General features: G+C 46.2%; 1 protein-coding gene across 1 annotated transcript; it reads right to left on the bottom strand.

The window, feature by feature from the left end:
* Window positions 1-11,944: 11,944 nt before the first annotated feature.
* Window positions 11,945-13,298, bottom strand: LOC112342417. Its single transcript, XM_024664203.1, has 2 exons — window positions 12,249-13,298; window positions 11,945-12,185 (listed from the first exon to the last, which is right to left on the bottom strand). Exon 1 carries the CDS (start codon window positions 13,296-13,298, stop codon window positions 12,249-12,251), a length of 1,050 nt encoding a protein of 349 aa, XP_024519971.1. The 3' UTR covers window positions 11,945-12,185.
* Window positions 13,299-13,604: the final 306 nt, after the last annotated feature.

Raw genomic sequence — 13,604 nt, 5'->3', positions numbered from 1 at the left:
TTTGTCTCTTTTCGCTTGACTCCCCCACGTACTTGCTCGCTGGCCCCCGGATTTGCCTTTCCGGAACCCAAAGGACTCGATCTTAAAGAAACTCTTTTTGAATTTCCCTTGCTATACGTCCCCCTTAGTTTGGCCCCTTTGCTAAACGTGGACCCCGACCCCGTCATGTTCCCCTTTCACAGGTTATCGTTGAAATGCACCTTGATGGCCGCATCCAACGCTTCCTTGTAGTTGGTCGGGTTCCATTGCATCACCTCACCACGAGCCCAGGTTTGTAAGCCTGATATGAAGGCATGGAACGCATCCATATCACCCATATCCGTGACCAGTATCCTCTTTGCCATAAATCCATTCACATACTCTTGAATGGTTCCGGTCTGCTTCAGCCTACTCAGCTCATCCCTTAGGTGCAGAGTAGCATTCGGAGGAACATATGTTGCACAGATCCTCGCCTTCATCATTTCCCAAGTGGCCACCGGTCCTTCGTTGGCCTTTGTTATTCTCCACTAAGACTTGGCATTGTCTGCCAAGTATGGTTTTGCACATAGGACCTTCTCCGAGCTCGGTAACCGCAACACTCGGAAGTAATCCTTCATATCGTAAAACTAATCCTCCACCACCTTATAGTCATTCACTCCCTTGAAGACCGGTGGGGGCTTTGGTTTGTACTTGGGAACTGCCTGAGGGACTAATTCCACTTCAGTCTGTTCAACCTTGTTTGGTTCTACCTCAGTCCCTACCGAAGGGTCTGCACCCTCTGCACTGCTAGCATCCACAGTCTTTTGCTTTTTCTTCTGCTTCTCGTCACGCTTTAGCTTGCGCACGAGAGTCTTCAGCAGGGCATTGGTTTATGCCGAGTAAAGAATTTTTTTGTTGATGCTACTCTCAATGTTTCCTAAGGTGTGGTGCTTGATAAATCACTAAACACGAAATTCTTGTCTTACCTTGCTCGAGCCATTGCATCCCAAGCTATAGCAGTCTCCAATCAGAGGAGGTTCCAATAAAGAACTCGCTGACGTGGCACCACTTGTCCGTGTGATCAGGGAATGTCTGTCCTCATCATAAATTGTCGAACATAGTCCACATCAAAGTAGGCATTTGAGGTGCTTGAGGCGGCAAGGGCGCGTGAGGCGGATGCGGTAAGGGCAAGAGCAATAATCAGTAAGTTCCTCTCTTGCTTTTCTTCTTGCTTGTGTATTTCGGTCTCATTGTGCAGATCTTCCGCGCGAGCAAAGTTCGTACTCATACTTGGAAAATGCGCATCAGAATGATGGACGGATTGTGACAGTCCACCGCGGCCATCTTTGGGCTCAGTGATGCTGAAATCGGGCCGGTTGTGAAAATGCTTGCAAGGAACGTCCCAAATCTCCTCACAAAGGTACGGGCCGACATCAAGCGGTGATGCTAAGATCATCATAGGAGTCATCTGGCTCCCATCCAAACTGCTGGCAAATCTGCCAGTGCGTGTGGGAGCTGGATGACTCCTACGATGATCTTGGCAAGGTCTACCAGCATGCAGCACAACTGGTACTTGGCCACTGTACCACGGAAAATGTTGACACCCGCAACTTCAGAAAGTGCTACCGGTTCCAAACTTGCAAGATCAGCAGTGGCCGACACCAGCTTACCTGACTTGGCTATTGGCATCGTCCATCCGACCAGGGTGGTATCAGGTAATGCTTACGAGTGGTGCGACATCTACGTGGAGTTTAAAAATGACAAATCCAAGCTTGCTGAGGGGTGTGGCCAGGTTCTGGACAGGGCAAAGAAGCGCCGGATAGGTGCTTGGGCCAAGAAGAAGGTGGTGTTGGGCAATGTGTCTATAGGCACAGATTTATTACTTATGATTGTATTCACAAATGCAATTGCATCATTTGTGAATGTGACCATAGGTAATAAATCTGTGCCTGTCTCTCATATTGTCAAAGGAGCTTGCAGAGTGATGGAGCCGCAGGTGTGACACCAGGAGTGGTGCATGTGGATAGTTTGGCACTGCTGGAACTCCTCTTCCAGATCTTCTGTGCCTTGCACTTTTTTGGCAACCATTTCACCATGAGGAGCTAGTGTTCCAAAGCTGGAGCCTTCCCTAAGTTGTGCAGTCTAATTTAGGCGAGATATGGGAGCTGGAGCTCGTCCACATGTACGTGAACTTCCTCTTCTGTGGAGGCTGCTATCTAGTTCGGCTGGATGATGGCAAGCAGCAGGTGATGCAGCCAAGTTTGCAGCCGAAGGATTTGGTCTTCCAATAGCTGATCTTGCATCCACTGGCAGCAACACGGATCTCATTCTCAACCTGGCTGAAGAGCTCAATTGGGATCACTAATATACTGTGGTTTGGCATGGCTTTACAGCTGTTTCGTTGGAAAAGCTGCCCAATCGTGCTCATGAGTTATATTGGTGAATTGCTACATGGCAAGACGCTTCCTATCCGAGATGCTACGGAGATGGGGGCCAGCCTACTGGAGACGGTGCTAAAGCTGCACAAGCTGGGGATTATCCACAGGGACATCAGCCCCAGGAAGGTTGCTTACCATGAGGGCAAGGAAGGAGTTGGTTTGGAGAGGTTCTACCTTCTCGACTTCAGGATTGCTGTATTTGTGTCAGACAATTGTGTTAGTGTGAGTTTGGCTCCATGAACTCGATGTTGGGCAATGGGATTGATGCTTCAGCAGATCTCGAGGGCATTCTGTATACAATGGTAAAGGTGACCGGGATGGATCTGCCATGGTCGGCTGCTGCCCAGGAGGAGGATGGGGACTTGGTAGTTACCATCCGGTGCCAGGTGCTGGACAAGGGCTTTCTTGCAGAGTTTGAGGAGCCTTCCTTTAATCAGTTGCAACAGGTAGTGTTCAACGTCCACCCTGATGTTCCTTCACCTCATATGGTATGTGATGATCATTTCCATTGTTTAGCTCAATCTGGCTATTACAATTTAAATGGAGAGTAACTTTTAATAATTTCCTATTTCCAAAACATTTTTTTAGGATATTTAAGGATTTATGAAAATGTCAACTAAAGCTGTTATTGTGCATCTAGCTCCCTTTTAGCAACTTCTATGTGGTAATGAATCACTTCTATGGTTAGATTTAGTTAAAATAATTGATCTTTGGTTGGATTTATCTATAATAATTAATCTGATAGTATGATGTTAACTTCTCGAAAATATTTTATATTATATTGCCAAGGTGTGAGGGCCAAGTGTACGGTTACGATGCCATATACTAATATTAGCAGTTCGTTTGTCTTCATAGTAGATCAACAATCTCCTCCTTTGACTCTGGAGCAACAATTGGTACAATTGCTTGATGCTATGCACTTGCAATTGAACAACCGAACTCAGTTGATGGCGGCATTCACGGCACGTAGTACAACTCCTCCTACTTTTGGTGCTAATCCTCGCGTTTGGCCGGAGTTCTTTCGCGGGAATCCTGGGGATGATGTGTACCATTGGTTCGATCACTTCATAATGATTGCCACATATCATTCTTGGGATGATACTTGACGTTTACGTGAGTTTCCCACATGTCTTCAAGGGACGACGTTGCAGTGGTACAATGGTTTGAGCGCAGCCACTCGTGAGGATTGGAGTGTTCTCCCAGACATTTTCAAACGTGCCTTTGGACATGCTGACGACTGTGACAATGCCTTCTAACAATTGCATCGTCTTCACCAAGGGCCATTTGAGTCGGTGATGCAATTTGGTGTTCGTTTCCGAAGTCTTTTGCTTCGTGCGGAGCCAAATATGTCAAAGCGGATCAAGCTAGGAATGTTGTGGCCAGCACTTCATCAAGATCTTGTCAGAATTGTGCATGCACTTGCTCCTGCCACCCTTGATGATGCTCTTCGCTTGGCACAATGTTATGAGACATCGCCTCTTCCACTTCTCGCTGCACGTCCTTCAACTCCACTTCTTGTGGGTGATGGTCCTGTTCCAATGGAGGTTGATGCTGCTACTGCTCGAGTCCAAGGCCAAGGGCGAGGATGTGGTCGTGGCCGTGATGTTCACTGCTGGGCATGTGATGAAGTTGGTCATACTTATCGGTGTTGCCGGCGTTTTCCGGATTGGCGACCCCATTTCCTAGGTGGAGACCTTGGCGTCAGCAACGTCCTATTGGTGCTGCTGTCGTGGAAGGTTTGGACACCGAGATACATCCGGGAAACGAGGAGTCGCACGAGTAATGGAGGGACCTTGCGCGAATAAGTCAGTGACCCCTCCATCTTTCTTTCGGGAGTATCATCAAGGGGTTCACTCGGCACCAATTCATCCAGTGTTTACTTTCCAAGCTCGTCTTTATAACAAGAGGTCTCCTATTATCCTCTCTGTGTTGGTTGATATAGGTTTGAGTTTATCTTCTATTGCTCGACCTATTGCCACACGTTGTCGTCTACACTTGCGTCGTGCAGTGGAACCAGTTTTCATTCTTTATGGCAACTGTCGTACACATGCATGTGCATGGGATGAGGCAGATCTAGTTGTGCGTGTGGGCGATCTCGAGCTTGAGTTGCAGTCGTTGCGGGTGGTGTCGAGTCAAGTTTTTGACCTCATTCTTGGTATGGATTGGTTGCAGCGCAATCATGCCAAATGTGACTTTGAGGCTTCTCCCCCTTGTCTCATACTTCCTTATGTTTAATCCATTCCTTTCACTTCCGTACCTCTTCGTCCCTCTACTTCTACCTTTGCTTCCATTACTTTTGTTCCCCCACTATTTCCTCCTGTGTTTCCATCTTGTTCTGCTCTTCCCTTTTCCGATCCTTCCGACAATCTTTGTGTTGCAGCAGTTGACCGGCTCATGAAGGAGTATTCTGATCTCTTTGAATTTGACCTATCGTCTGGAGCCAAAATTGCCACACGTCATCCAATTCCAATTGGGGATGCTTGTCCAATCAAGGTTCCTGTTCGTCGTCGGTCACCAAAGGAGATCAAGATTTTACGTGCAAATGTCAAGGAAATGTTGGAGAAGGGTGTTATTTAGAAGTCGTGGAGTTCTTGGGCATGTGAACCTTATCTTGTGACGAAGCCTGATGGGAGTATTCGTTTTTGCATCGACTATCGTCCATTAAACGACGTAATGATCCCGGATGTGTACCCTCTTCCTCACACTGCTAATCTCTTGGATCATCTAAGGCGAAGTCGTTGGTTCACCAAGCTAAATCTTGCTTTTGGGTACTGGCAAGTACCGATAGCCGAAGAAGATATTCCTAAGACTGCTTTTTATACACCATTTGGTTTGTATGAGTTCTTGGTGATGCCATTTAGTTTAAACAATGCTTTAGCAACTTTTCAATGGATGATGGACGAGGTTCTTTACGATATGCCGGAGGTGACTGCTGACTTTATTGATGATGTCTTGATCCACTCGGAGGGGACATGGGAGGAGCACGTTCGTGATGTTTGTAAAGTGTTGGATCGGTTACGCGACGTTGGTTTAAAGCTGAAGCGGTCGAAGTGCGTATTTGGATCCAAGGACACAACTTATCTTGGGTACCGTATTTCTCGTGAGGGTTTGCAAGTTGATCCTGACAAACTTGTGTCTGTTCTAAAATTCCCTACTCCGAAGTGTGTGAATGATGTGCAACGCTTCTTGGGCAAGGTGCAGTATCTCAGGCGTTTTATGGATTTTCTAGACGAGGATTTTGTGCCGTCAGCAATTGTTGTACTTGACGTTCAGTGTCCACAAGGTGCAAAGCAAGATCTACCTTCGTTTGATGAGGTTCGCGAGGCTCAAAAGATTGAGCTGTGGATTCGAAGGCTTCGAGATAGTTTTGAGAATCCTGTATCACTTGTTGATGACTTTCCTTTCCGGCATTTACATTCTCAATATTGTCTTGAAAATAGCCTTCTTTATTTTGTGGGGACAGATCTTGATGATCATTTATGGCTAGTGGTGCCTTTTATCTTTATTCCGCAATTTCTCCATGCCTACCATGATTCTCCTGTTCTAGGTGGGCATATAGGACATCGTCATGTAATCGAGAAGCTACGCAAGTCTTTCTATTGGCCGGAGATGCAACGTGATATTATCCGGTATGTGCGTAGCTATGTTTGGTGCCAAGCTCGTAATACTCCCCCTCGGGCTGCAGAAGGACGGTTGGAGTCAATTGCAGTTTCCCGTCCATTTGAGTTGGTGGCGTTTGATCTTATGGGACCTTTTCCACGGTCGACTACTGGCAATGAGTATGTTATTATTGTTTATGACTATTTGACTTGTTGGGTGGAAGTTGGTGTTCTTGCTAGCGCCTTTGCAACTGCTCTTGGATACTTCCTCCTCAATTGAGTGGTGTTCTAGCATTCTTGTCTAGAGCGGATTCTTTCGGATAATGGTCCCACATTTATGGTTGAGGCATTTCATGTTTTGACGTCTCGGTTGGGGATTCACCACACTTTCACGAGTGCTTATCATCCACAATCAGATGGTTTGGTGGAATGGCTCGTTCGGACGTTCAAGGGGATGATTACGAAGTATGTGAACTTTCAGCATTCGGATTGGGATGGTTATTTGCCGTCTCTTCGGTATGCATATGTTATTGGGGTGCAGAGTTCTGTTGGTGCTTCACCATATAAATTCTTATATGGTCATGATCCAATATTACCAATGGAGCTAGGTTTACCTTCGTGATTGCCACGAGCTACGGATGCTAGATCATGGGATCAATATTTGACGAGCATTCTTCCACTTGTCCGAGCGGAATCTGCCAAACACTTAGGCCATATATAAGTGGGACAACAACAACGCTACAACTCCCATCATCGTCCACTTGCGGAGTACAAAGTGAATGATTTAGTGTTAGTCCATTTTTCCCATTTTACGGTACGTGGTTTATCTAAGGGGCTTCTTGCACAGTGGAAAGGACCGTATCGGGTGTTGCGGCAAGTTGGACCACAAGTTTATGAGGTTCGGCATGATATCCAGCAAGCCGATCCTCCAAATATTGTGCATGTGCAGCAATTAAAACACTTCATACAAAGGGATCAGGAGTAGTTAATACCATCTACAGATCCGCCAATGCCTCCTCTTGATGTTCCTCCAGATCCCAGCCCGTCTATAAGAAAACTCTGATGGTCTTCCATTATTCCGAGAGGAGGGGATGATGTGAGGGCCAAGTGTACGGCTATGATGCCATATACTAATATTAGCGTAGTGGGATTTTGGTAGCCGTCAAATTGGTTTCAATCCGGACTACTCACTTTTGTATATAAGCTATGGTTTTTGGGTTAATTGATATGTACATTTCTGTATTCCCTTTCCATATTCCATGCACTCACAAAGGGAAATTCTTGCTTATTTTAAATTAATATTAGCATATTTTTAATGATAAGATCAGATGCAAGTAAAAATAAAAATACTCATCAAACTTTTAACATATTTTTCAATGAGTATGTTTTTGACTTTCTAAGCATACATGTGTTCATCTACATTGATAGAAAATTAGTAAATGTATTTAAACAACAATAAAAAGAAAAATTGTCTGGAGGTGTTTCCACCTCCGACCAGCACGTGGAAACCACTCCAAAGTGCATGATGTGTGAGCCATCCGAGTCGACCAGCCATATGCTGCATCGGTGCATATCAAGTTCTCACATACCTCCACATCACCAAGCTTGTCACAGCACGACGTGACCTGCCACTTCTCTCCCTGCATCTCCGCGACAATCAGTCCCTCCAAATCTTCCGTGTTGTCATCCTCAATCAGCACGAAAATTCGGCCCGGATCCAACAGCACAAACGCCCACCTGGATCCCAACTCCAACTTGGTCATGTTGTATTGCAAAACCTCCACGTCTCTGTGCAAAGGATCACCGCCACACCGTGATGCAACATCGGATAGAAGCTGTTGTTGTGAATGGTACAGCCCATGTCTGGGTCGCCCCTCCGGCCCGACGGGTACAAGTCCCCATGCACGGACCACTGCCTGAGGGCTGAGTCGTAAACGTAGAACGCAAGCGAGGGCCTGTCGAAGATAGCCACGCGAAACTGTGGCGTCGATCGATCCCTGTCGCGGCTGTACACCACCATCCGACTCCAGTCGATGGGCACTGGTGGCAAAGGAACTGTCACCGGGGAGGAGTTGATATCGCTGTAGCGCCACACGTAGATGGAGGAGGGCTGATCCAAGTCCCCAAACGTGGCCAGGCACAGCAAGCCTGCGTCGGTGCTGGCGATGGTCATGCCCTCTGGGAGCGTCTGGAAGAGGCGCCACTCGCTGCGCGGGGAATTGTCGACTGGCTTGACGAAGAGGGATTTGGCGAGCCTGAGGGAAAGGTGAGGAATGCAGCCACAGCATACTTTTCACTGTAGCGATGAAATTTTCACAATTTCCAAGCTTCTGAAAGACACAAGATTAGAAACCGGTTGCTTACAGAGTTCCCCAAACTCGGAGAGAGGTAATGCTTGAGTAGAAACGCGTGGCTCAGCAAACCATCCGGGAAGGAAGTCCCTTGAAAACGAAAGTATCTGGAAACAAAATCGCATAGAATGGATCAAGAGTCCTCCAAAACTCACCAGAAACATCGCTGAGATCCGCTGTGAAGCACAGTGACGTGTGGCTTCTCGGAGAGAGCTATGCCTTCAATGGGCATCTGGAGAAAGCCGACAAGATCTTCTGTCGAATGCCCTTGCGACACGAGGTAACTTAGACAGACCTATTCTCCGCTTTTGGAGACCATGGAGGGGTCGAGGAAGCTACAGAGAGATTAGATAAAATGCCCAGATGGGATGTCGTTCCTAATTGCAACAAATGCCCAAGAGGGGCATATGGTGTTAAAACCCGGTAGGGATATCGTCTCGTGAGTTATAGATGCAATTGGCTGCGTCTCCCAACTGATGGAGCTCCTCGCGAGGATGCCGCAGCACAATCGAAGCTAGGGCCAGTCCCGATGATCGTAGCATATGCCCAGAATGGGCCTTCTTGAGGAATTAGGGCAGATACCCAATGTTTAAAGAGTAAATCAAATCATATGGAACATCGTATCTAATCTATAAGGTTTACTTAATCGATCAAACGAAGCTCCCTCAAGAGATTCTCGTCCCTTAACTGTACAGTAAAACGGCAGGCCTTACAATTGTATCGCGGCTGCGTGATCTTGTGATTGTTAAAATCAAGAAAACTGGAGGGCTCGCCACAAGTCTTGCAGCGCAGTTTGATCCCACTTGCTCTCTTGAAATCTTCTCGGGTGGGGCTTCCTTCATGAGCTCACGCCCGCCCAAGCGTGAGCTCCCGGAGCGACAGCGCTGCTTGACACATCTAGACTATTACGGAGACCCTAGCCCTTGCATGACTGATATACCCAATTTCCAAAAGGTATTTATCTAAATAAAGCAAACTGACGTGGAGTATCAGTAGCGTATGGACCAGTTGTTTCTAGGAGCTAGAAAGTTACCTCAATTCGTGGAAGGAAAAGAGTTGCTGGCATACTCTTTTTTTAATTTTATGGTTATAGCACTCTCGCGCGAGCAATGACCTACTGGAAACTTCCACATATTCAAACGCACCAACTGAATGAAATGACTCAATGATCTGTGAAAGTATTAAATGATCAACTGTGGAACACGGGCAGCAAACCTTCACTGAGCGATTAAACAGCATTGTAATCGGACTCTATTAGAAATCGCTACTTTGTGTTACACACTTACACTTGAATGGAGGATAGCGGGCCTTTTAACGGTTCTCCAATCCAACGAGTGATGCTCTGAAAGGATTGCCGCGGATAATGAATGAATATACAGTGAAACATACGTGATGTCGAGCGGCACGCCCCGCTGGTTACGAGTTTATGTAGTTTAGAGTCCCATACTCCTCAGTTGGGTACAGGTGGACTGTAAAGACAATCTTATGATACTCGCAAAGGGTACAAAACATATCCCGATTGAATCACAAACCGGTTTACTGACTCTCCCGAAGCAATCACAGATTGAAGAAACACGAACAAAACCAATGTTTACCAGATATGTAACATCTTCAGCTCTGCCTCCTCAAATTGCAATGGCAATCTAAGCCATAGCTGAAACAAACCTCTTAGGATCCAAAACCATCCTGCTCCCAGGCCTTGGAGAACCTGATTGACACAGCTCGCCTATTTTGCACAGCCAAATACCTTTGGAGTTTGAAATGAACACGCCTGGTAAGAACGACAGAAATCAGAGTGGAAACAATGAGACGGTAGGCCTCCTCGATGTCATCCGTGCAAGATCACATAGCCAGTGTAGCATGACTACGGATGAAACCCTGGGCGATTCCTCCAATCCAATCGCCCCACGCACTGCGTGCTGCCCCATTTCCATGTCGCCATGGATCCAGCAAGTAATCCTCTGGATTTCTCTAGTAAAGAGAAGAGTGGCAAGTAATCCTTTGGATTTCTCTAGTAAAGAGAAGAAGCAGTTACTTCTTCAATCTCGGCACTTCAGTTTGATGGTGGGCAACTTTACCATGTGGGAAATGATGGTGTGTGCTAGCTCATGAGGTATCTAAAGTTTTTTCTGCATGTCATGAATCACCTTTTGGAGGACATCTTCGTGAGGAAGCTAAAATCGAGTTGGTAAAGAGGACAGGATATTGGTGGCCAACTATGCACCAAAATATTTCATTGTGAGGGGTTGGGATCCATGTCAAAAGATTGAGAAACCGTCAAAAGGACATATGATGCTATTGTAGCCACTTTTGCCAATGTTGCCATTCGAGAAATGGGGAATTGATTTTTTTGGGCCTTTTCCAACAAGCAAGCATACTCATTGCAAGTACATATTAATTTATACTGACTATGTGACCAAATGGGCCAAGGTAAAAATGTTGAAGGAAGCTACAATTAGAAAAGTTGTTGAGTTTTTGTATGAGTAAATTATTACTAGGTTTGGTTGTCCTTTGGAATTAGTAGGTGATAGAGGTTTTTATTTCTTAAACGAAGTGGTCGCTGCATTCACTGAATTTTATAGTTTGAAGCACAGAAAATCTATTCCATATTATCCTTGTTATAATGGACAAGTGAAGCAGACAAATGGTACTCTTTGTCCTATTATTTCTAAGACGTGCAGATGTAATCGAACTGGTCTGCAAAGTGTAGGATGAACACCTCAAGAATATTTTATTCAAGTTTGCCTTTAATTGGAAGGAAATGCACCTCAAACCACTGTAATGGAGGTTTTATGAATTCTGCAGGTGAAGAAACCCAAGGCGAAACTAGCTTGCTAATCCCATGGCTTGGCTTGACTGAATTTGTTCTGGAACATGTGGAAAATAAGTATGTAAAGTTCCACTTGTTTGTGGATTGGAAAATAAATGTTTTGACCCACCATTTACACATACATAAGTTTCTTGAGCTCTACATACAACTATGTATATGTTGCTTACATATGTATAAAAATTCCTATATGCATGCTGAACACATTCTAAAAATTGTGCCGCAATAGTGCCATGCTTTGCAATACCATAAAGAGCTCAAACTCATTAAAGTGGCATATGGCAGCCAAAAGCTTATCCTACAGCTCCTCTTCACTGTTGTAGAACCATGACAAACACAATTTGTTCAAACATGTGCTAGAGGTTGGCATCCTTGGCATCTCTTGCCACCCTACAAAACTCCTCAAAGTGCTGCAGGTGAATGCATGTTGCAATGGAGAGAAATTTGGTGCCTGTTGTGTATGCCTACAGCCTCAACAAACTGCAATAATCCAATCCTTGCACAACATTCCAAAACTGTTGTCAACTGCTCTCATTAAGCAAGTCCCTATTGCACACGACAAGCCATTCCAATGCAGTGAAGTTCTCATGCAGCTGCCTCCATGAAACAACATAATACGTGCATCTCTAGCAGTGACTAACGTTGACATTCTTTAGAAGTAGCCTTTTGTCTACAAGAGGCACCATATTAGCTTATGAAATCAGATGCAAGTCAAAATAAAACTTTTAATATATTTTTCACTTATGAAATGGCATACTTAGTAAATATATAAAAAGTAAACTAAAAGGTAAGGTTTATTTATTTCATTTATGGAATTGACTTCCGTTTTGCTTAAGGAATACTTTTTCTTTCCAATCATGGACCCGCTTAAAAAGATACGTTGATCTAGACGATCAAACGAAGCTAGGTTTATGGAACAAAAAGTGGTGGTCACACAGAAAACTTTTGCAGCAAAGAGGAGACGGTTGGCAGGACATAAATTTCGCTCAACTTGTATACCCGCATAAGAGTGCTGCCAGAAGAGGAGGAGACAAAACCTTATACAAAAAACAGGAGAAAGAAAGAAACAACTTACTTAACAGGAAAACCACGCGAGTTCCTTGTGTCCTTGAAAAGTGTCTGGTGTCTCCACCTCCGACCAGCACTTGGAAACCACTCCAAAGTGCATGATGCGTGAGCAGTCCGAGTCGACCAGCCATATGCTGTTGCTCCCATCGGTGCATATCAAGTCCTCGCACAGTTCCACATCGCCAAGGTCGTCACAGCACGACGCGACCTGCCACTTCTCTCCCTGCATCTCCGCGACGATCAGTCCCTCCAAATCTTCCGTGTTGTCGTCCTCGCTCAGCACGAAAAGTCGGCCCGGATCCAACAGCACAAACGCCCACCTGGATCCCAACTCCAACTCGGTGGTGTCAAGATCCGCAATGCTCCACGAACCGTCCCACATGTTGTATCGCAAGACCCTCCACGTCTCCGTGCAAAGGATCACCGCCACACCGTGATGCAACATCGGATAGAAGCCGTTGTTGTGAATGGTACAGCCCATGTCTGGGTCGCCCCTCCGGCCCGACGGGTACAAGTCCCCATGCACGGACCACTGGCTGAGGGCTGAGTCGTAAACGTAGAACGCAAGCGAGGGCCTGTCGAAGATAGCCACGCGAAACTGTGGCGTCGATCGATCCCTGTCGCGGGTGTACACCACCATGCGACTCCAGTCGATGGGCACTGGTGGCAACGGAACTCTCACCGGGGAGGAGTTGATATCGCTGTAGCGCCACACGTAGATGGAGGAGGGCCGATCCAAGTCCCCAAACGTGGCCAGGCACAGCAAGCCCGCGTCGGTGCTGGCGATGGTCATGCCCTCTGGGAGCGTCTGGAAGAGGCGCCACTCGCTGCGCGGGGAATTGTCGACTGGCTTGACGAAGAGGGATTCGGCGAGCCTGAGGGAAAGATGAGGAATGCAGCCATGGGAGCGCGCATACCCTTCCCGGAAGCTGGGAGCGTCGATTGCTCGTCGCCATTCGCGGCACACGCACCTCGCCTGGCACAGATCGATCGCGGACAGCTTTAACAAGACGAGCTCCAGCTCCGCCATGAAATCGCCTCTCGAGACGCGCTGCATTCTTGTGCCCTGGGTAAAGAACAAGAACGAGAAGGTATTTCATGTTATATACTTTACTTCTAGGAATTAGGGCAGATACCCAATGTTTAAAGAGTAAATCAAATCATATGGAACATCATATCTAGCCTATAAGGTTTACTTAATCGATCAAATGAAGCTCCCTCAAGAGATTCTCGTCCCTTAACTAGATGGTAAAACAGCAAGCCTTGGATCTTGTGATTGTTAAAATCAAGAAAATTGGAGGGCTCGCCACAAGTCTTTTACCGCAGTTTGATCCAACTTGCCCTCTTGAAATCTTCTCGGGTG

The sequence above is a fragment of the Selaginella moellendorffii genome, unplaced genomic scaffold, assembly GCF_000143415.4.
Source record: "Selaginella moellendorffii unplaced genomic scaffold, v1.0 SELMOscaffold_108, whole genome shotgun sequence".
NCBI lineage: Eukaryota > Viridiplantae > Streptophyta > Lycopodiopsida > Selaginellales > Selaginellaceae > Selaginella > Selaginella moellendorffii.
Note: the sequence above shows the minus strand (reverse complement) of the source record. Positions and strands in the feature narration are given on the sequence as shown.